The sequence below is a fragment of the Callospermophilus lateralis genome, chromosome 11 (genome assembly GCF_048772815.1).
Source record: "Callospermophilus lateralis isolate mCalLat2 chromosome 11, mCalLat2.hap1, whole genome shotgun sequence".
In the NCBI taxonomy this organism is placed as follows: Eukaryota; Metazoa; Chordata; class Mammalia; order Rodentia; family Sciuridae; genus Callospermophilus; species Callospermophilus lateralis.
This window is the reverse complement of record NC_135315.1, coordinates 55,845,741-55,869,159: the sequence shown is the minus strand read 5'-3', so window position 1 is coordinate 55,869,159 and position 23,419 is coordinate 55,845,741. Positions and strand designations below refer to the sequence as shown.

The window sequence follows — 23,419 nt, the reverse complement described above, 5'->3', positions numbered from 1 at the left end:
AAACATTGAAAGGGGCAGAAGCACATGGACATTATTTCTCCCCGACTGCATATGTCGCAATTTTGCCCCCTGGACACTCTCATAGGGAAAGCCTCCTTAGCTTTGTAGGAGGGTAGTAAGTCTTTGATTCTCAAAGGGCACACACATTGGAACATCTAATTCCAGGATGCCTCTGGTCGAAATTTCTTTAGCCACAATCTTTCTCCAAGTATACTTTGTGTGGGTTGAAACCCTTTCCTCTTAATTTGCCTCTTCTTCAGCAGTGCTACACAAAAGTACCAAAGACTGAGACCACACCCAATCCCTTTCTATAAAAGTTTAACTTTTGCCAGCACCAGGTGACTTTTTGCCAATCAGGTGACTTAAAAATCTTAAGTCAGCAGTTAACTACCCCTTTTTGCAGATAAGAAAACCGAGGGTCAGAGAGGTCAACCTATTCCAGCGCTTGCTCTTTTAATTCCTAACTTTCCTTTTCTTTCCAAAATCCACTAAGAACATTTTTTTGAAACCTGTATTCACACGAATTACGATGGATTAGGGCGCCTATGCTACCCTTCAATACAATTTATCTCCTCGCACTTAATCCTCATAATCACCACGAACAGGAACAAAGCAAATCTCTGAGGGGTTGACCTGCCTAAGGACACAGGTCCTAACCGAAAAGATGACACTCAAACCCGACGCGCAATCTTCATCTAAAGTACCAGCCCTTTCCCGGTATTATTCTCGCTGGCTCTGCGCCTCCGGAAGTCCCGCCCTAGGCCAAGAAGAGTTTCCGGTAAAAAAATGACGCACAGAAAGCCGGAACTGGAAAAGGGCGGGGCCGCCGTGGCACTCTAGCATTCCTTCACTCTATGGCCGCCGCCGATTGACAATCCCCGAGAGGCAAGCGTCCTCTCAATTGGACGCGTAGGCTTGTGTAGGCGGGCCTATGTTTTACCTGTACCCTGGTTGGCTGGGCCCACCATGCGGAGTGGAGGGGCGGTGCTTGGGGCACGCGGACCGAGGTGACCGGCTGCCTTCTCAGCCCAGGTGGAGACAGGCGCATGTGGGCGCTTCGCTCGCTGCTGCGGTCCGTGGCCGGGCGCGCCATGTCTCAGGGACCCGCCCGCCGCCAGCGGCCGCCCAAGGACCCCCTGCGACACCTGCGCACGCGGGAGAAGCGCGGCCCGTCATGGGGCCCTGGGGGCCCGAACACCGTGTACCTTCAGGTAGTGGCGGCTGGCGACCGTGACGCGGGCGCAGCTCTCTACGTCTTCTCGGAGTACAACCGGTCAGTGCTCCGCGTACGGGGTCCTACTGGGTGACTGCGGTGTCCCCTTACTGAGCCCCGCCCCGCCCTAGGGGCCCTCGGATCTGTGTAGCCCAGGAGCTTCGTGGCACCTGTCAGACTCCGGTTTCCCCCACTTCCCACACGTGTTGGACTTCACCTTCTGCTCTTTGGGGAGGGTGGGAGAGACCCTGGATGCCTCACATCTCTCGATCCATAAGGTTTCCAGGCATCAGGGAAGAACTTCAGACGTGAGCCTAAGCGTCCTCTTTCTTCCCATCCCTTAAGCCAAGGGCTGGCACTTGGCATTCTCTTTCCGTGCATCCCAAAGGCGTCCTCATGGTTGGTGTGTAGGTTAGACAGATCTGTAAATGAGCTGATGGGAGAGAAGTCCCATCTCGCCCCCAACCATCCTCTTCAGGCCCCAAGTCTCCTGGCCTCTGTTAAGAATTATTCCTAACCTACTGTCCTAATAGAAGTCAGTTCACTTGTACAACATATATTTTTAATTGTTTGGCTCACAGTCTACAGCAAAGCCTTTTTTACTGGTGTCGGAGATTTACAGGATAGAATCTTCTGAGTGTCTTTGGTAATGTTCCCTCATTAGGTATCTCTTTAACTGTGGAGAAGGCGTCCAGAGACTCATGCAGGAACACAAGTGAGTCAACAATTTTCTTTTGGGATAGAGATGATTATGGGGCTTGAAAGCTGGGATGAGAGACAGGTGTGTTTCTATAGCAGAATCAACTTCAGTTGGTCAATCCATTTTCTATTACTGAAATGTTTTCTCTTTCTTAGACTGAAGGTTTCTCGCTTGGACAACATATTCCTGACACGAATGCACTGGTCTAATGTGGGGGGCTTGTGTGGTGAGTATATTCTTTATAGGCTCAGATGCTGGTGGAATTTTAACCTGCCTTTCTCTTTTTTTGCTCCTTTCCCAATCCAGAGGAGCTGGGATTATTATTATTATTATTGTTATTTTTTAAATGCCAGCCCAGTCAGCTGCAGTTCAGAGCATCAAAAGCTCTGACTCAGAGCCAGGTGTGCCTGTAATCCCAGCTAGTGGAGAGGCTGAGGCAAAAGGATCACAAGTTTGAGGCCAGCCTCAGCAAACTTAGCAAAACCCTGTCTCAAAATACAAAGGTCTGGGATGTAGGTCAGTGGAAGAGTGCCTCTGGATTCAATTCCCATTTCTACGAAAAGAAAGATGTGACTCATCAGGGCAGGTTGTAATGTGGATCTGTCTCCCAGTGTTACTATTCACTTGGTTTCTTGGGTTGCTGTGCAAGAGGTTTAACTGGAAAGTAGAGTGTTTAAAGTAGATGTATTTATCATGAACAACATCAGCAGCTGTACACAGTCATGTGCTATCCAGGATATCTCATTGTTCATGACCATTGACTGAGAAGGTCAAGATTATTTTGCAGCCAAATTCTGTAAGCCTGGTAATGTGGGCAGGAGGGAGTGACTGGTCCCTGATTTCAGAGCTGACTGGGGTAATGTACATGAAGTGACTATGGTGCGATCTATACGGCAGTCCCTTTACTTTGTATAACTATGAGAGTGAACTCCTCTGAACATTTTACATAGTAGGTGCCTCACTGCCTTATCCCCTTCTCATGTTTGTCCATCCCAGAAGCATTTGATGAAGTATTGCTATCTCTCTAACTAGCATCGTTTCTGCTCTCCAAGAGTTGCCTGATGACTGTATAGAGGGAGGACATATATAATGACTGTTTAGAAGCTGGAATGAGGACACACAGATAAATAACTCCTTAAGTAAAGGGTGCTGCTCTGCCTGGCTGTAACTACTGGCCAAGTTGATGAGAGATCTTATTATATTCCTCTTTTTTAGGAATGATTCTTACTTTAAAGGAAACCGGGCTTCCAAAGTGTGTGCTTTCTGGACCTCCACAACTGGTGAGTCTCTCCTGACTTACCTATCAAAACCAATTCCTCCTTTCTTAGTGTTAATTAGAAGAATGTTTATTTTTGCTAATCAGCCTTCTGCCTTCCAGATATAACTGTTTGTGCCATAAACACATCACCTTTCAAATTTAAAAGATCCCAATTTAAAACCTTCTCAATTCTCTGGCCTTGAATGAGTTATTTGCCCCTTTGCCTCCTTTTCTTCATCTATAAAGTGGCTAGGTTTCATACATGTGTTAAAGACTAAATAAGGTAACATATATTAAGCACTAAATCACCTTTTAGATGTTTATTGCCAAGTAAGTACTTAATAAATTATGATTTTTATTCTTTATTAAATTTCAGGCATCTTCATACCAATGAAGTACTGTTAATACTGTCTCTAAAATAATGCCTGAAGTCTGTTTGTTTCCATCTCTTTGAGGGCATCATTTTCTGTCACCCACACCTATCTACAACAATAGCTTTCCATATCTGTCCTTGTAATCCATCTGCCACATAGCAGCTAGAGGGACCTCTTTTTAAGATAGAAATGCAGTCAGTACCCAACCTAAAATGCCTCAGGAGCTGCTGTCTATTGTAATACAGTCCACATGCCTTGATACAGCCTACAATTCCCATAGGCCCCAGGCCTTGACAACACTTTATCTGTATTTGTCACCAAGCTACAACTACAAGGGCGGACTCTAACCCTCTGTCACACCAAAGCACCTCCCATCTCATGGCTATACATGAATTTCTTCTGCCTCCTCTCATCCCTGTTTGTATCTTTACTAGATATTCAGGGCTCAGCTAAACGGTCAGTTCCTCTGAGTCTGTCCTGTCTTTCTAGACAAGTTGGCCCTAGTCTGTGCATTTTTAATTGTTCCTATAGAGTACAAAATCATAATTGCATTAAGATGTTGTGTCATTATTTTTTTTATTTTTTTCATTTTTGTCTCCTCCATTAGATTCATGGGAGTAAGGCCTTATTTCCTTTGCACTGCTAAATCCTTGGCATTGGTGTAGAGCAGATATAGTAATTATGTGTATAAATGAAATTCAATATACTCATTCACATTTGAATCATCGTTTTGTTCATTGTTGATTTTATTTATATGTTTAAATACATTGCTGTGTTCTATATTTGTTTAATCATAACTGCTCACTTTATTTTTTATTTTCTTTCTTAGGAAAAATACATAGAAGCAATCAAAATATTTTCTGGTCCTTTGAAAGGAATAGAACTGGGTATGTCCTTGGCTGACTCATTGTCTGATATTTCTTTATTCTTCTTCTCAAATTAGAATCCATAAAAACCAGATTCAAATCTGAAAATCAGATACTTCATTCACATGACATGGAATTTTAAAATATTGTTTAATTGAACTTTCTGTTTCCTCATCTGATACCACAAAAATACTGGATAGGAAGATAAGAGTACTTTAAAACATGTGCCTACACATGTGCTGGGCATGTTATGTTCTCCATACCAGTTCCAAGTCTCCTTCCTTAGTCCAAGAGATGGTTCTTATTGCTTTGAGTTCCTTGCAGGAGGAAAAGGGGTGTGACGGTTTTGCAGCTGTCTTAGCTGAACCTCAGCTCCAGCTGTGTCTGGAGGCTTAAAGTGCTTGGCATCTGGGGATGCTAGCAGGTACCTCATCCCAGGGCTCGTGTGCGTCTTTGGCTTGTTAATGCTCCTCTTTTATAGTCACACTAGTCTTTTATTTCAAAATGTATACCAGCTGTTATAATTGAGATGATAGATTCTTTGGTATCATAATCCTGTATGTTAATGGAGGACTCTTAAGTTTAAGTACAATATTGGTTTCTTTTTAAATTCTTTTTTAATGGATAGTTACCAATGATCACAGCATGACTTTTCATTTGACTGTGTAAATATAAATGGCTGCTGAAAATACAGTTTTGTTTCTTTCCTTAAAAAATGTTAATCTACTCAGAAACTTTGTTTTAGTGGCAGATTTCCACCAGAATTCTGGGGCTCATGGTTGCTGATCTTGAAAGTTTATTTTCACATGTGTTTACTAATATAATTACTGTCCTGATTTGTGATTTTCACGCAGCTGTGCGGCCCCACTCTGCACCAGAATATAAGGATGAAACCATGACAGTTCACCAAGTCCCCATATATAGTGAGTACAAAAGCCAGGTTTCCTAGGGGAAGAAGGTATAGGTCCTGAGTAAGGAAAATGTGGGTGAAACCAAAAACTTTTGAATAATTGCTTTGAGTACCCTGCTTTGTGTTTTGAGCATGATAGGGAAATTTAGTTGAGGAATTCAGATTTGGTTCCTGTTCTTAAGAAGTTTATATTCTTGGGGCTGGGGGTATAGCTCAGTTGGTAGAGTGCTTGTCTCACAAGCCCCAGCACCAAAAAAAAAAAAAAAAAAAGTTTATATTCTTGTATTTGCAGGATGTGTTGAACTCATGAATATTGATAATGACTGTGCATTGGAATATTCCATAATCGAGCATTGTCAGAAAGTAGGCTGCATTAGATGTGAATATTCATTGCTTTGGGTTTTTTTGCAATGGATCTTAGTACCCTTCTTTCTTGAAAAAGACTTGTACAGGTCAATATTTTAAAATAAATGCCAGTAACTGCAACCTAAAAGGGTGTTATCTGAACTCAGAAGCTCCTATAAAGTTTCTCAGGTACCAAAACCAGATGATGTGATTTGACTTGGGAACAGGGCATGTCACTGGTCCTTGTGTCTGTTTAAACAGTCCGTGTGAGTTTTACCTACTTGAGAATATTGACTGGTAGGGACATTTACTCAATAGTGCTAACTAGTATGATGCTTGCCAAGTACTAAAAGGCTGCAGATGAGGACATGTGTAAATGCAAGAGAAGAAACGAGGCCTGTGCCCATCAAAGAAATAAGGGAGGGGAGCGGTGTGGCTCAAGCAATGGCACAGTGCTTATAGACCAGTTAGAGAATGGTCAGAGTAGAACTTTTCTTGCCTAGCTCACTCTTCATCACATGTCTTTGGACCCCTTCTGCCAATTCCTTCTACCAGCCTGAGTTGTCTCTGTTGTTTCTTCTAGCACCCTGTTCTTCCCTTCATAGCATTTAACAGTTTATATGTAACATGTTCTTGTTTGATCAGTGCTTACTTCATTCAGTTTTTCTGATCATGGTTTTCTCAGTGCCCAGTGGGCCCTAAATGAATGAACATAGGTGGAGGAGCAAACATGGGTTCTGTTGAAATCAGCAGTTTTGTTTTTTTTTTTCCTTGACTTTTTGGACTTACCTCTTCCTCTCATGGAGATGAGTACCCTTTGGAGAGTTTGTTTATGAAGAGAGAGGATGAGGAATAACCAACTTAGAGCCTGTGTGCTTTTCAGTCAGTATTTGTTGAATCCCTACTGTGGTAAGGCTCTGAGCTTTGCAGAAGCATAAAAATGAGTAAGACATAAGTAAGCCCAGAGACCTGGTAGACTAGTAACTAATTCTTTGCTACTGTAATAAAAGGCATGATGGTTTGATTGGCCTTCTTGCATTCCTGTATGTGAACATCTGGGCTTTGGCTGTGAGCTCACCTTATGTAGTGTTTTTGGTTTCCTGTACTGTCCAGGTGAACAGAGATGTGGGAAGCACCGGCTATCAACAAGCCCAGAAAGGCCTCTCGGCAGGCTCAGCCCAGAACAGTCTTCAGATTCCGGGTCCACTGAAAATCGGCACCTTCCAGACGGCAATGGTATAACCCTGCTGGGAAAGGACTTATGTGTCTTAATGCATTGTCTGTTTTTAAGATCAATTTATGTTTAGTAGACAAATAATAATTAATGTGTATCTATTGGGTACAAGGAGATGTTTTGATTGATGTAGAAAGGTTCTATCAATATAGCCACCACATTTCACCAGCTTATTTTTATTGAGTGAGTACATTAAAAATCTAAGCTTAGCAATTTTGAAATAAATAATACATTATCATCAACTGTGGTCACTGTACCGTATAGCAGATCACTAAAACTTATTCCCAGCCTGACTAAACCTTAGTATACTTGGATCAACATGTCCTCTTTCCCTCTCCCTCTACCCTCAGCCTCTGGTTGTCATTTTTCTATTCTGTTTTTATGACATCAACATTTTTAGATTCAAAAGATAAGGGAGATCATAATATGTCTTTCTGTGACTGGCTTATTTCACTTAGTAGAGTGTCTTTCTGTTCGGTCCATGGTGTCACAAATGACAATTCTTTGCCTCTCAATGCTCTGAATTAGAATTATTATCATAAGAAAGCTAGGTGTACAAAGCATACTTTTTTCTTGGCAGTTCATGGCTGACCAAGGGTTGTCACTGCTGGGAGCCATCAGCCAAGTAGGTATGACAAATTCCTTGCCAGCTTACTCCCATGCTGTCTAGTGGAAGGACTTCTGAAAGGTGACCTTGCTCAAGGACCAGGGCAGGATCCGTGTTTAGGGTGTTCCCCCTTTAGAATAGGGCAGTTTAGCATAATAGGAGAGTAGGGTGTTTCCCCTTTAGAATAGGGCGGTTTAGTAATAGGAGATTAGGGTGTTCCTCTTTTGGAATAGGGCGTATCCTGCTGCTGAGTTCCTCTTGAGTGCTTAGGGTCAGACAGTATATTTTGGGAGACAGAAGCCCATGCGGGTGGATTTGGGAGAGAGTGGATTAGGGCAGAGTGTGGATTTGGAAAGAGAACATGGATTCCCCCAGAACGTGTTTGTAGACGGCCGGTGTGAGTTCGGGAATAAAGAATTGCTGTTTGAATCTACAAGCTGTGTGGAGGCTCGTGATTTGTGCCCAGCCAGAGACTGCGGCATGTCACAAAGGGTTGTTAGTCCTGAGCTTTAGGGCCAGTCTACAGCCTGTTCTGTTTAGCCAGAGAAGAGCAGGACCTGGCAAAGTCATTCATACACAGGGCATTTGTGTTTTTCTTTAATGGAACATTGATACACATTAGTTTTTCAGTAATGCAAAAACTGTAACCACTAAGTTGAGCAAAACAGTCAAATCAATGAATGAATCTGTACCTTTTCTTTCAGAATGACAACCTACTGGGAAACAGAATTAAAAGTCCAAGGTTAGATGTATCAAAGGAATTGGACTGCTCAAGGATTCTTTTGCCCAGTGTTGGGCAGAGCTTGATCAGTTCCTCCACCTGTCCTGAGGTGTGTCTGTCTGGTGTCCAAGAAAAGACAGAACTTGAGTGCCTTCTTGTTTAGGTGGGATGGGTAAAGACTGATAACCACACTTTCCCTGCAGGAAGGCATTTTAGCAGCATTTATCTTATTTTTCATATTTTTTTACTTGTTTACAAAGCACATCACAATTCTTTTTCTTCATTCCTATGTAAAATGGCCATTTAAAAAATAATTTTACTTGCCATTCTGAAGTTTCTCTGATTGGAGCTTTACATTTTTTGTTTATTAAAATCTCAACATAAGTAGGATAAAAAGAAATCTGAAGAATATTAGGCACAACTCTTTTTCAATCTTTGTATTGGGATCTTATTAGCCTTTTAATTTATTATGAAGTAAAACTAGATATCAAGATATACTCATTTGTGAGCCTAATACAACCTTCACATTTACCTTAGTATAATCAAATGTGTTTTTTTCCTCAGATATTAACCGGAAAAGAGATGGGAGGGACCCTTCCTTGGTGGTAGCTTTTGTCTGTAAGGTAAGAAACTCTTTCCAAATACAAGCTTTAAGTGAGCATGTGACAGTCGATGTGGTTGAGGACCTCTGGTTAGCACTTTTGCAGTAATTCAGAGGTAATAGTTCCTAGGTTACCTGTGGCTAAAAGAAACACAGATGTCCTGTTTCTCGAAAATACTACCTGTACTTTCATATTTTAAATGCTCCCTCCGTTTATTTATTTATTTTATATTTGCCTATGATTGGTCCTTCTTGGAATTCAGAAGTAGTTGAAGGCAGCTGTATTTGTTTTCCTACATCAGTTAGGCTTTTATTCAAACCCCTCCTGCTGTTTCAATTTTATTTATTTTATTTATTTATTTATTTATTTCACTGTAACCCTTAAGATGTTACTATCAAATCAATTTTAATACTGGTTAGCATTCACAGAGGCCTAGATCTGCATTCTGAAATTAACCAATTCCATTTAAAATTTTTATTACAATAAGCTGTTTTTAAGATCTTATGGTGTATTTTTAGAAGAGTTTTACATTAAAATTTTATTATAATATAACTTGTAACAAATTCTTTTGCCTACTCTATGGTAAGACTACATTTTTTTATATGTGGGCTTTGTTTTGTTGTTGTTGTTGTTGGTATTGTTGTTAAAGAATTGATGTGATTTTAAAACACATTTGCAGTTTTCATCCAGATTCTAACAGCTACAAGTGAAAACAATTCTGAAGACTAGTAGTAGCTAGCATAAGTTGCAGGATCATGGCCAGTGTCATTTCTATCAACCCCATTTGAAGGACAGTTGTAATTTTTATAAAAGTTAAGTACTGTTGTCAACAGGCATATTACTAGTTTGTGAGTTTTTAGGCAGCGAATGATTTTTTGAAACTATCTAATGTGTTACTCTTTAAATTGTATTAGATTCTTCCCACGTTCCTGAGTGGTTGTGTGAGAATGATGAACTGTGTTTTTGTGTGATACAGGCTTACTCTTACACACTCTAGCATTTGTGTTTTCTTTGGGCAGCTGTTCTGGAGTTGTAGGCTCTGACACTAAGTAGCTGCAGGCTGCTTGTGCTGGCTTTTCTCTCCTCCTTTTGCTGTCGCTGTTTCTGAGGTCTGCTTTCATTGGGTCAGCCTGAAGTCCTTCTTCCCTATTCTAGTGTATTTGCTGCTTCTCAGATGATGGTTTTCATAGCCATACACTGGGCTAATTCAAGTTCTGTGAAGGTTAAGGGTCAGAGAAAATAGTCTGTGAGCATGTGGCTTGACAAACCTGAGAGAAGAATGTGGGCTTTGGGCAGCCATTGGACTGCCTGGTGGGGCCTGGTTGCTTAACAGTTTCCTTTTAACATTAGAAACATTTGGTTTCCATCTGCAGACCCATGTGGGTATATGAAGAGAATGCTTGTTAATGTCAGCTAAATCAAGCATCTTTGTGTGATATGTACCCTCTGAAGATGCAGACCTTCCTGAAGGATAGATAGTATTTTTGAGATGGTAGAGTTCTAGAATCCTGAGAATGAGACTTTAAGATCCAAATTTGAGACTTGGTCCTAAGAGCAACTTCTTAACTTTAGGAAATTAAGTTTTGTCAAGATTTAAAGAAGCTGGGTGTGGTGGCACACACCTGTATTCCAGGGACTTGGGAGGCTGGGTAGGTGGGTCACAAGGTCCCGGCCAGTTTAAAATGTAGCCTAGTGGTAGAGTGTCTCCAGGTTTAATATCCAGTTCTGGGGAGGGGGGGAGAAGAAAAAGAAAATGAAGATTGAATATATTTCAACAAAAACCTATTAACATCTCGGGTCATTTGGGACTTTTTTTCTGTCATATATGAAATAGATCCCAAAAATGTTTAGATAGAAGTTTAAGTTCAGGGCAATGATTTTGAAGTTTTGTGATAGGATTATTGTCCTTCTAACAAAGTAAGAGCATACTGCGAATTTGTTATTATAATTTTTCTGGATTATAAAAGCAATAATACTATGTTGCCAAATGTTTGAAAATGCAGAAGGAGAAAGGCCTATCCATTTTTTGATACCTTCCCACTAATGGGAATATTTTGTGATATATAGCAGTTTTCCTGGTCATTGCCTTGTTAGACAATGTCTTAATGATTATCTTTTAGTTATTAATCGATGAATATATACTAATAAAACAGAACCCAAGTATGTTTGGGATTCTCCTGAAGGATATTTTATTAATTTTTATATGGAAACAGTTACATTTTATCAAATTTATAATGAGTTAATGTTGGGGGAAAATAAAGCACTGTTTTAATTCATTCAGGTTTTTAGTTCTAAAGCATCGCAAAATGAGCGACTTCTGCAGAATATTGTATATCTTCTGAAAACAATAAACTTCATTATAATGAATTATATGAAAATAACACTGATTTTAAAAAGTAAAAACCAGAAAGATACACTTCTAAGAAAGTTGGTTAAAACCAGGCTTCTTCCTCAGCCACTGGAATTGCTTTTGTGTGTTCCCTTTGTTACAGCTTCATGTGAAAAAAGGAAACTTCTTGGTGCTCAAAGCAAAGGACATGGGCCTTCCAGTGTGAGTGTTGGGGATCAGACTGCTGGGGACTCGCTGGGTGCACCATTATTCCTGAAGAGAGGGCATCTTACAGAGGGCCTCCTTCTTCATTTCAGTGGGACAGCTGCCATCGCACCCATCATTGCTGCTGTGAAGGATGGGAAGAGTATCATCTATGAAGGGAAAGAGGTGAGGCCTGTTGTCCATGATGATTCTGTGGTTTCGGGTGGGGCCTGGGACACTAGACAGAGCACTGTCTGGCTCATACCCTACAAACACCACTTTTGAAGAAAGTAGGACAGCTTGTAATTCCATTGCTTGACTCTGTGGTAGAGCTCTTATCTTGACTCTACCTGCTATCAATGCTGCTGTGTTTGGGCAGTACTGTAGATTATCTGTTCAGGATCTGCTTGTCTTCCTTATGCAAGGACAGATGCTCTTCCTTGTGCTAGAGCTCATGGCAGTGTCCAAAAATAGATTTCATACGGATGGAACTTTGGGTGCTTGACTCAGAGGAACACCACTCTGCCGTTTATCCAGATGAAGTCTTCTTTGGTGTCTGGATGCAGTGGCCACAGACTAAAGACAATCTTGAATACCAAGCATCATTTCCTGGCCACTGTAGGTTTGAAATGCCTCCACCAACTAGTTGTCTAAGTATAAGCAAAGAGCAGGGAAGGTGTAGTGGTAACTCTACTAGTTGGTCTTGTGTTCTGTATACTTAGATATGGGTTGTGTAATGTTAGCAGCTGCCCTGAAGGCCATCCAGTTGGGAGAACATCAGGACCCCATTTGATTTTGCAGATTTTGCCTGAAGAGCTCTGTACACCCCCAGATCCTGGTGTTGCATTTATTGTGGTTGAATGTCCAGATGAAGGATTCATTCAGCCCATCTGTGAGAATGCCACCTTCAAGAGGTAATAATGAGGGGCCCCTGGGTGGAAGAAGTAGGAATCAGTGCTTAGGAGACCCCGCCCATATAAGCACAAGCTTCTTAGGGATACAGCTGTGTATTTGGGGGAAGCCCTGCATCTGTGTTTGAAATGTGTGTAAATCCTACTGGCAGGATTTATGTCACTTCTGGTAGGTTTTGTGGTATACACAGCCTTGAAGTGAAAGTAGAAATGACTAACAACCAGAAATCACCAAGGACTAGAAAATCAAGTAGCAATCTTAAGAGTTCACAGTCTAGAATAAATCCTTAAACGTTCTTGAGTTCTAATTAATGCCTCAACTCATTATTTGGATTATTTTTACCTACATGAATTCTTTTTACTTCCCTGCATCTAACCTAATGAGAATGAGACCACAAGGTCAATCGGTAAGGGACAGAATTTCAACCTGGGACCATCTTTCAGGTCTAAGTGTCATTTTATTTTGTTCCTCTGAAAAAGTTAATCAGTTTCACAGTTCAGCTTTAACCTTGGGTCGAATTTTTGACCAATGTGACTGTCTTAACTTTTTCTTTTGTTAATTTTTATATCAGTTTCTACCCATCTGTGTTTTTCACTTACTATTTCATTCTATTTATACAACAAATCCTTTTGGTCTGTGGTACCTCTTAGTTATAGTGTTTAGAGTTCTTTCTGGGCCCACTTTATTCTGTGGGGGTGAATTTGGGTACTCTGGTGGCACAGACTTTGTTTTTGTTTGAATCAAGTTTTAGGCAGCAAAAGTAACTTCAAGTCACCAAGGTGTCATTTCTGAGCCCTGTGCATGTGTGTGATGGTGGTGGAGGAAGATAAATAAAAGAAGCTACTGTGTGAAAAAAAAAATTTTTAAGGGAGCTAGAAGGAAACATCCCCATTGTAATAAGTGGTCTTCCCTGGACAGTGGGATTGCAGGGAGTTTTCATTTTCCATCTTGGTGCCTGAGGTTCTCTGGAAGGCAGATCCCAAGGTGCAATTGAAGGTGCAGGACATTGACCTGAGGAAATAACTGCTTGTTAGAAATGAAGAAAGGAGGGAGCCCCAGTAGTCAGGGAAAGGACAGGAAGAAACTCACACCTCTGTGTCGCATGAAGAAGCTCAGCTAGGACGACCAGAAAGAAGTCTAGAGCAGAGCTTGTCCAGTCGAGGAATTCTATGTGGGGGACATGGGTAGTGTAGGTGACATGGCCAGTTCTGGGCCAGCAGTACTCAGGCACCACTGGGAGCAGCTTAGTTACCACGCATGGGCATAAAGCGTTACCCTCCCTGGTTGTATAGTCATTGTTTTACATCCTGATTTTTTTTTATCACTTTATAAAGTAATACCACATTCTTCCTTCCCCCCAGGTACCAAGGAAAGGATGATACCCCTGTGGCCCTGGTGGTCCACATAGCCCCAGAATCTGTGCTCCTGGACAGCAGATACCAGCAGTGGATGGAGAGGTATGGAGCCCAGTCCAGGGCACATGGGCAACTCTTCCAGGCAGTGGTATAATTTTCCTCATCCCACTGTTAAGTGCAGCCTACCCTCACTTCTGTTTCTGCCTGAATTTTCTCTGGGTTCCTGCCACGTAATTCTGGGAGCATCCATCTCTGCCACTCTTTGAGGAAAATAACCACCACTAGGTGGCATAGCATATACACATGTCCCTCTACTATAAGCTTGATTTCAGTTTTACACACTCTTAGTGATGCTTGAACAATACTGTCTTTTAGTTGATAATCCCACTAAAGAAGAGACTTGCAAATATAAAATAATAGCTTCTGCTGACTGGACGTCCACTGCATGTCAGGCAGTGTGTTAAATCCTTGACAGGTCATTTTATTTCCTGATTTATTATTCCCAGCATGCTTGGGATATGTATATTCTGCTACCATAGTTTAGTAACTGGGAAGAGAGGGCCCTGGACTTTTTTCTTGTGTTTTTTTATCAAGCACAGCCAGCACCCAGGGCCATGGGTGGGGCCCGAGGGCAGCAGGGATGGGAAGAGCCTGAATTAAGCTCAGGTGCATGATGACCTTGGGTTGCTCTTCAGCTCCTCCCTTGCTTCTCCCCATACAGATTTTTCATCTCCATCTTCTCTGCTCTGCCAGTCTCATGCTTTTCAGTTCCCTTGTCTTTCATTCCTTAAGGGTTGCAATGTAATATATGCTGTCTGTTTTACTCTTATGCCTTTCGTCTTGCAGCCTGCACTCCATTTTGTTTTCAGATCCCTATCTGAACATGTTAATTTTCCTTGGTTTTTCCACCATCCTCTCTAGTACACTCCGAAGGCAGCTGCAACAGAATACAACCAGGATTACGTCTGCCCATGTAGTAGCTATTTGGGAGCAAATGATGTACCTCTTTGAATACTCTGAGCACATCGGTGCTCCCAGTCTGCAGTGTTTGCTTATTTGGGACATTTTCAATTTTTTGCTCTTCTAATGAAAGACATAACCTAAAGGACACTATGGTGCTTGGTTTCTCCTTAGGTTTGGGCCTGACACTCAGCACTTGATCCTGAATGAGAATTGTGCATCAGTCCACAACCTTCGCAGCCACAAGATTCAAACGCAGCTCAACCTCATCCATCCAGACATCTTCCCCCTGCTCACCAGTTCCCAGAGTAAGGTAGTGTCCCAGCACAGCCCCTGTCAGCCTGGCTCTTGTCCTTTTCTTTCTCACCATGGAGTGTGTTCTTGTCTCTTTCAGGAGGAAGGCCCCACCCTCTGCGTGCCCACAGTCCAGGGAGAATGCCTCCTCAAGTACCAGCTGCGTCCCAGAAGGGAGTGGCAGAGGTGTGTGTGGCTCTGAGCCAGTGCGACCATCTGGGCTGGGGGTGGGCAGCCTTTTCTGTAAGTGGACGGATAGCAGATGTTTCAGGAAGGTGTTTCAGGCCAAGTGGTCTCTGTCACAAGTTTCACTGTGTCATCCTAGCACGAGGGCCACGGACGGTGCATTAATGAATGCATATAGCAGAGATGTGTGGTAAAGAAAGTCACCCATTATCCTGCCACCTAGAAAGTGATAGTTAGCATTTTTTTTTTTTTTAATATTTATTTTTTAGTTTTCGGCGGACACAACATCTTTTGTTTGTATGTGGTGCTGAGGATGGAACCTGGGCCGCACGCATACCAGGCGAGCGTGCTACCGCTTGAGCCACATCCCCAGCCCTGCATTTTGTTGTTTTTAATCTGTGTACATGGGGTATAATTAAAAGTTCTGTATGTGGGTTTCTGGCCTGAGAGTGCCAGTCTCTTTCTGTATCATTAAATACTCTCCAGTAACAGGATTTTATTGGTGTTTTAGATAGGGATATTTGTTTATTTGGGACATTTTCAATTTTTTGCTGTTCTAGTGAAAGAATAAATGTCTTGTCTGAGTATGTTGGAGTAGAACTCTGTTCCCTGAAGGTCATTCCTAAATGTGAACTTACCGGGTCAGAGTGCAATACTTCTTTACTCACCTGATGATGTACATTGCCACTTGGAATACCTCTGCCACTTCCAACCAGCGAAGTGAAAAATCCTTACCATCCCTCAACTTTATTTTCTTTTTTGAGGTCTGAATCTGGAGCCTTTTTAAGTTTCCTGTGTATTCTGTAGTTTTAGAATACTGACTCTCCCAGATTATGACTGGTCACGTGTACCCTTGTGGCTAAATAGTCAGCACTCTTGAGAAGCCTTGGTCTAGCACTCTTGTTTGTAGAATTCTGGCCCAGAGGGGCCATCTTGAGCTGAAGAGCCTGCTGCTGTCCCTTTGTTAGCATCTGCACAGGCTGTTATATACATCAGTGACAACCTGGCCAATATTCACATTTACCTTATGCTTATGAAAAATGCAGTTCTTGGATTCTTCCCAGACCTGCTAAGTTAGGATTTTGCAATTTAGGCTTGGGGCTTACTTCTTAAGTGCTTAGATAATTTTGATGCTCAGCCAGGTTGAAGCAAGACCAGTCAAGGCTTTGCTGCTCACTGGGTCAGCACTGGGGGCTTCCTGGAGGGTGCAGGTTCTCAATCTCCACCCCAAGCAACTGGGTGAGGCTCAGCATTTTGCTGAAGTTCCCATTGGATAAGCTTTGTACACTTGAATTTGAGTCATTCTCTAGGGCCTTGCTTTTCAAGCAGAGCCATTTGGCAATGTATGGAGACAGTTTTCCTTGTCACAACCTGGGATGGGGTAGTGGCACAAGAGATGCTGCATAGGATAGGCCCCCACCACAAGGAGAGTCATCCTGTCCCTGGGAATTAGTATAGTGCCTAGTTTTCAGGCTTTGAGGCCAAGAGATATTGTGAAGAGTTGCATTTATTCAGAACTCATAGTGAGCTACCCTCACTTGTCTCAAGAAAGTTCCAGAGACAGAATAGAAATGTTCCATCTCAGTCACTTGGTCTTTGTTCTTGATCCAAAGGAATGCTCTGCACATTGTCCCCATGGATTTTGATTGTGCATAGGCAAACCAATGTTTGCTGAGCCTGAACACCCCCTTTAGTCACCAGCGATGCCTTTCTCTGCAGGGATACCGTTATTACTTGCAATCCTGATGAATTCATAGCTGAGGCCCTGGAGCTCACCAATTTCCAGGAGAGTGTGCAGGAGTATAGAAGAAACATGCAGAGCAGCCCAGTCCCTGCAGGTGAGTGGAGGACCAGGGATAACCTTTCTCCTGGGCTCTGCCTACCTGCAGGTGTCCTGACAGCACCAGTCGGGTACATTCTAACCTGCTTTATTTATTTAACTCAGGACTTCTCTACCCTGGCTCTACATTAGAATCATCAGAGAAGTAGGGTAGAGAAATTCAAGAATTCCAGTCCCAGTCCCACCCCAGACCAATAAATTTCAGTCTTTGTGGTAATACCCAGGTGTCCTTCAGAGATACCTTGGACACTTGTGAGACCCTCTGAAGGGCTTTGACCTGGACCTCTGCTGACCTGGAATCTGGTCCTGGGTTTATTATTCAATGTCCATGGAAGATTCTGGCCTGCCATATTGGGTTTTCACCATCCTGTCAAGAAAAGTAATTAGGGCATTTTCTGATTCCTGCTTTTACTGTTTTTTTTTTGGTATTATTTTAAGTAAGAGATAGATAAAGGGAATGCTGGAATAGAAGTAGGGTTGGGGCTTTAATCTAGCCAAATGATCTTGCTTCTCTGGAGTCAGCACCAGGTAAGCCACAGAAGTAGTACATCTTAATTTCTTCCTGGTTGGGAAGACCAACTTCCTAGGAGTTCCTTTACTCGTTATGATTGGTCTTCTAATATGTAGAAGGCAAAAGACTTATTTTATTTGTAGATCGCTTTCAGAGGTGCACAAGGGCTGTTGGGCTGAGGGAGGCCCAGGAAGGGACACAGGCTTGGCAATCATGGGTTTCTCTGGATCTGACTCCTCACTATCTCCATGGAGACCAGGCCCTCTGAGCCTGCTTTCTCCCTGGCACAGCAGGGTGTTTCCTACCCAATGCAGTTGTGTGAAGAATATGGGGACAAAAGCAGGTGCAAGGTAGATGCCACTTTCTTGAAGTAAGTGGCAATTCAGAGTTTAAAGAAATCTCTCCCTTTTTTTCCAATTTATTTCAAAAGAATTGGAGTTTTTTGTTTTGCTTTGGTGTTTTTTTAAAGAAAAACTGTAGAATGTGTTTGTTCTACCTCCAAGATGGCTCTTCCCTCATAAATTGCCCGAAGGTCTCACCCTATTGAGGAAGCCTGTCTTGTGAGTCCACTAGAAGCCCTCCTGGGAGGTTGGACTTCACTGTTTTTCTTAACTTTGCTCATTACTGAAGCTTGGCTCACTTTTGACCCGAAGAAATGGATGTTTTTTATGTGTTTTTTATAGAGAAAAAAAGCCAGTATCCAGAAATCATCTTCCTGGGAACGGGGTCTGCCATCCCCATGAAGATTCGAAACGTCAGCTCCACTCTTGTCAACCTGAGGTATCAGCTTTCCCAGAACACCTGCACCCATCAGAGAGCAGGCTTATTATGCTTATTTTTTTTAAATACAAGTGCTGCTCTACTCACCAGGCAAAATTTGAAAGCATGTTGGTAGGAAGCCCTGTGAGCTAGTTATAGTGGCTCTGCAGATATATAAATGTAGGAAGTGAGATTGTGGAGTACCAAGTTAGCTGCTAATGAAAGATGATAAGCCACCAAACAATGTAGCAAATGCAAATAATGATATGAAGCATACTGAAATCTGAAACGTGCAAGTCTAGGGCATCTTTTTCTTTTGACTGAGAAATGCAGCGAAGTGGCTCAGTTTAGGGCCTCACCTCGGGGCTGAGATGCTCATAAAAGGGCTTCTGTGATTTCCGATCCCCAAACCCTGAGAGTGGCAACTTGAACCTGCTAAAGCTAATCAGAAGAGGTGTTTACCAGATTGCCTTCCCCACTAGTGCTTTTCCCTGGAAGGCCATGTCAATTTGAGGAACCTTTGCAAATGGGAGGAGCTGAGCACTCCTCCCAAGAAGGAAGAAGGCCAGAAAGGTAACAGTACTCTCCACCTTAGAGCATGGCTTCCAAACAAAACCACCATAAGCTGTCAGAATTGAAGCTCTGTGAGCCCCGTCTGGGACCTACCAGGTCAGACTGTCTGAGTAGAAGCCAGAGTCCAGGCTAACCAACTCCTGCATGGAGCACATGGAGCCCGTCATGTACCAGGCAGCTTTGAGGAAACCAGAGGTGCTTGGAAGAGCAAGAATCCTGTGACAGCTGGCACTAGAACAGTCTCGAATACATAATGCCTGGCCTTTGAATTCTCCACAAAGGTGTTAAAGTCTAATTCCATCTAAGTATTTTTGATTCTGGATGCCAGCATTTGTATTGATCTATGGTCTTAAAAGGCTTCAGGGTTCTATGGATCATTCTTTTATAGAGAGAGGATTGATCATTTTAAGTTATTGTTATGGGTGAAATTAATTGGCTTTTATATAAGCTCCCCACAAAATGGTACAAGAGTTTATAGAAGGCAGATACCTGCATAACTGCTGCCTGTTCTCTGCTAAAGAAAGCATCACTCTAAATTGTCCGAAGGCTCTCCTGTTGGTGACACTTGCTCTTCTTCTATAGCCCGGACAAGGCCCTGCTACTGGATTGTGGTGAAGGCACGTTTGGGCAGCTGTGCCGTCATTATGGAGACCAAGTGGACAGGGTCCTGGGCACCCTTGCTGCTGTGTTTGTGTCCCACCTGCATGCAGACCACCATACGGTGAGTGATAGTTGGGACTCGAGCATGCTGGCCCACTGGAAGGAGCGGCCTCTGCCGGTTTGCACTCGCGCTTGCTTTCCTGCGGTTTCCAAATGCACCAGAGCCCTGGGATTCTTCTCTGGCTGGGGTGGAGTCTTCTCTGAAGCTCTAGCATAGGCCTGTTCAGTGAGGACGTCTTTTCTTCTTTGCTCTTTCAAGCAGCAGTACAGGTTTGGCTTCACACACTTCCTGAATCGCCTTCTCAAACAGCCTGCCCCGGTGAAACTAAGCAGATGCGGGAGACAGGACTGTGAGGCCCTTGCTGGGGTCTTCTAGGGGTTTCTGGGTCCCAGCCATTACCCTCTTTCTAACACAGGTCATCTTGTTTTCAGCCCATTGTATTTCAAAGTCATGTGTCATTATCACCCCAACTGTGGCAGCTCTGAAGGGCTGATTGGTTCATAGAGGTCAGAAATACTGTAAATGAGGACCTTAGAACCTTTACTTGCAGAAGAAGACCATGGGGTTTGGACCTCACTAGTGACTTGTCCTTTTTTCTTCCCAGGGCTTGTTGAATATCCTGCTGCAGAGAGAGCGTGCCCTGGTAAGTGAGCATTTTGAGTTTCTTTGGTTCATACATTTTGAGTTTCCTTGGTTCATACGTTGGCAGCCACACTTCCTGACACACCATCATGACTGACTTGTTCTGTGGTTGACTCTGCCCTGGGGTCTTTTTGTCACAGGTGTCTCTAGGAAAGCCGTTCCACCCTTTGCTGGTGGTAGCCCCCACCCAGCTCAGGGCCTGGCTGCAGCAGTACCACAACCAGTGCCAGGAGGTGCTCCACCACGTCAGGTGAGCGTCCAGGGCAACTGACCCAGGCGGTGTCCTTTACCCCGGGGCAGCTGGCAGATCCTAGCAGCCCTGCCCTAACAACGTCTGCTTCTATCAGGCTTTTCTCCTCAGCCCTCACTTCCATTCTGTTGCCTAGATTTTGGCCAGCGTTTCTCCATTAGACAATGCCAGACACCCAGGTAGTGGAAGCACAGAAACCATCCACCCCAGATGGATGGGTGGATGGGAGTTGGCTCTGTCCCCAGGGGACAGGGGAGGCATCATCTGCCTGGTGTCATCCATGGCCTGCGTTGCCTAGATGCAGGGGAGCCTTCATCTGCTAAGTGCCTTAGAGTGAACAGGGAATGGTTGGCTCTGACTTGATCAGTCTCCCCAGCTTGATGACTACAATTCATATTGTTTCATTTTAAGAATGAATTGAAGCTCTCTAGCCAAGGACCTGCATTTTTATTCCACATCTTTAGTGATAATTGTTTTTTATGCTATTATAATTTTAAGTATTTTGACTTCTTTTAGTATAATTCCTGCAAAATGCCTTCAGAAAGGGGCTGAGGTCAATAATCCCACAGTTGAAAAACTGATCAGATTGCTTTTGGAGGCTTGTGATCTGGAAGAGGTAAGGGGCACAGCCGTGGGCCCAGAAGAGGGCGGGGAGGGGCCAGGCCCAGCCTCCAGCCCTGCTCCTACAGTTTCAGACCTGCCTGGTCCGCCACTGCAAGCACGCTTTCGGCTGTGCCCTGGTGCACACGTCTGGCTGGAAAGTGGTCTATTCGGGGGATACCATGCCTTGTGAGGCTCTGGTCCAGATGGGTGAGTAGAGAGGAAACGAGCTTCGGTGAGGCGTGGGGGTGGGTGTAGATAAGCATAGGGCGTGTGCACAGAGACAGAAGACTTGGGTTCCCCCTCACACTGCGTGTGCATCCTAATGTGCAGAGAAGTCACAGGGCCAAGGCTGCTGCGTGTTTGGGTCAGGACACAGCTGTGGATCCCAGGGCCACATGCTGCTCACCCAGAGGGCTGCATCTCAACACAGGCTATTTCTCTCTCCAGGAAAAGACGCCACCCTCCTGATACATGAGGCCACTCTGGAGGATGGCTTGGAAGAAGAAGCAGTGGAAAAGACACACAGGTAGCAGAGAACAGTTAGTCCTCCCTGTCACCTCCTTCCTCCCATCAAGTGAAGCCCCAACAGCCCACGTTTGCCTCTGGGGAAAGACAGTGCTCTCAGTGACACATGGCTGGCCAGCTTCCAAGGCTGAGGGGGCTTCCTGAGCCCATAGCAGTCTCTTCAGGCCTTCTGCCTCTATTTTTTGCAGTTCCCTAGGTTCTAATGGTGAGGCATGGTGTTTTTAAGGAGAGAAATAGACTGGAAGAAACTATTAAGTCACATCAGGGAATGACCAGGGGAAGGCAGGGGCTAGGGTGGGGAGGGGGGCTGAATATTGGGCTGTCTGAAGGAAGATGTGCCTTGACCTCTGTGTAAGCTCCCAGATGTTTCCCAGGTGTTTCCCAGGTGTCCTCCTTGATGGAAGCTGACAGCACAGAGTGTGGGCCTCCTTTAAGGAAAGGGGGAAAAATCAGACTAAAGAGGTGCCAGTTGAGAACATCCTTGGCCTTCCCTCCCTGAGGGCCCCAGCAGTATCAGGACCAGGGCCTGAGCTAGTTCTCGGCCTTAGAGCCCTGCGCTGTGGCTTAGCTTCCCTGGCTGCTTGTCCTTGTCCTGCAGCACTACCTCCCAAGCCATCGGTGTAGGGATGCGGATGAATGCGGAATTCATCATGCTGAACCATTTTAGCCAGCGTTACGCCAAGATCCCCCTCTTCAGCCCTGACTTCAATGAGAAAGTGGGAATCGCCTTTGACCACATGAAGGTCTGTGTGTCACGTGGGCTGTGTGTTTGGGGAGAGTGGGGAGGTGCAGACTCCTCCTTTCATTTTCTTTCCTGCTTGGGGCAATGAAGATAAGAGGGTCTGTCACTATCCAGCATCATATCCAGGGTCCGATGCAGAGACCCACCTCCTGTAGGGTCTGCTGGACATCAGTCCTAGGGACATTGCCTGGACTGCCCCACAGTCAAAGCACTGGAGCCTCAGGACAGACCTAAGACAGGTGCTCACATGTCACCAGTGGTAGAGCCAAGCTGCCTTGTCATTAGCTTGCACCACCTTTCCTGAGGCCTGTGATTTTGCCACCCTCAGCAAGGAGTGGGAGTGCTGCTTTCTCTAGAGGGCTTCCTCCCTCCCTGCAAAGCCTGCTTTTCATTTGGAATTTTAGTCACTTGGCTTAAGGGTGTGTAAGGGTCGGGAGATGGCCCTACTCCTTGTGAGCGCAGTCTCCTTATTCCCAGCTCTTGTCCCTCTGAGGCATGTTCCTATCCTGTGTCTGGCCACCCAGGTTCATTTTGGTGACTTTCCAACCATCCCAAAGCTGATTCCCCCGCTAAAAGCCCTGTTTGCTGATGACATTGAGGAGATGGTGGAGCGCAAAGAGAAGCGGGAGCTGCGGCTGGTGCGAGCGGCCCTCCTCTCCCAGGACGGGGAGTCCCAGCAGAAACGTGCCCACACGGAGGAGCTGCAGAGCCCACAGAGTAAGAAGATCAGAGCCTAGAAGAGGTCTGGACCACCCTGCACACTAAAGGCTATGTGTGTCTTCTGCCCTGTGCGGCACCCACTCTCCTTATCCTGGTGATCAACCAGGACGCAGTTCTGGATGGGGGTGTGGCGGCATGCTGTGGCCTGGGCTCCAGCATAAACACCAGTCTGCAAGACACCTCCTGTGACTGGTGCCTGGCACGGCTGTGGGACAGGAGGCTGCTAAACAAGAAAGCTGGTGCAACTAGAATTCTAATGCTAGTCGGTATTTAAGGAAGTCATGTGGACACGGGCAGCACCCCTCGCCTGCTCCAACCAGGTGGCTCCTTCTGCAAATCAGAGACAAGCCAGGTGACAGGTGACATTGGGTTTAGGTATTCCAGACTCGAGGGATAGTATTTCCAGAGAATCAGATGCAATAAAGATGGAGTTTGGAATCCTGAGTTCTTTGCTTCGTTCTGGTTTTGCTTCAGAGCAGGGTTGTTATCCCAGCTTCCCAGTGTGCCCAGGAAAGCTCACGTG

General features: G+C 44.3%; 1 protein-coding gene across 2 annotated transcripts; it reads left to right on the top strand.

Annotated features, from left to right (window-relative positions):
* The first annotated feature begins 901 nt into the window (after window positions 1-901).
* Window positions 902-23,340, top strand: Elac2 (elaC ribonuclease Z 2). Of its 2 annotated transcripts, XM_076869165.1 has the most exons (24): window positions 902-1,273; window positions 1,878-1,928; window positions 2,069-2,139; window positions 3,129-3,193; window positions 4,375-4,432; window positions 5,266-5,334; window positions 6,780-6,902; window positions 8,793-8,851; window positions 11,323-11,381; window positions 11,477-11,549; window positions 12,165-12,277; window positions 13,637-13,732; window positions 14,765-14,903; window positions 14,985-15,070; window positions 16,790-16,908; window positions 18,105-18,201; window positions 19,336-19,474; window positions 20,019-20,057; window positions 20,197-20,306; window positions 20,823-20,922; window positions 20,996-21,116; window positions 21,357-21,435; window positions 22,033-22,177; window positions 22,701-23,340. In XM_076869165.1, exons 1-24 carry the CDS (start codon window positions 1,047-1,049, stop codon window positions 22,911-22,913), a joined length of 2,451 nt encoding a protein of 816 aa, XP_076725280.1. In that variant the 5' UTR covers window positions 902-1,046; the 3' UTR covers window positions 22,914-23,340. The 2 variants fall into 2 exon arrangements, with proteins under 2 accessions (XP_076725280.1, XP_076725281.1); XM_076869166.2 differs by lacking the exons at window positions 902-1,273; window positions 1,878-1,928; window positions 2,069-2,139; ... (6 more) ...; window positions 11,477-11,549; window positions 12,165-12,277 and having other exon boundaries at window positions 13,644-13,732; window positions 14,765-14,898.
* Window positions 23,341-23,419: the final 79 nt, after the last annotated feature.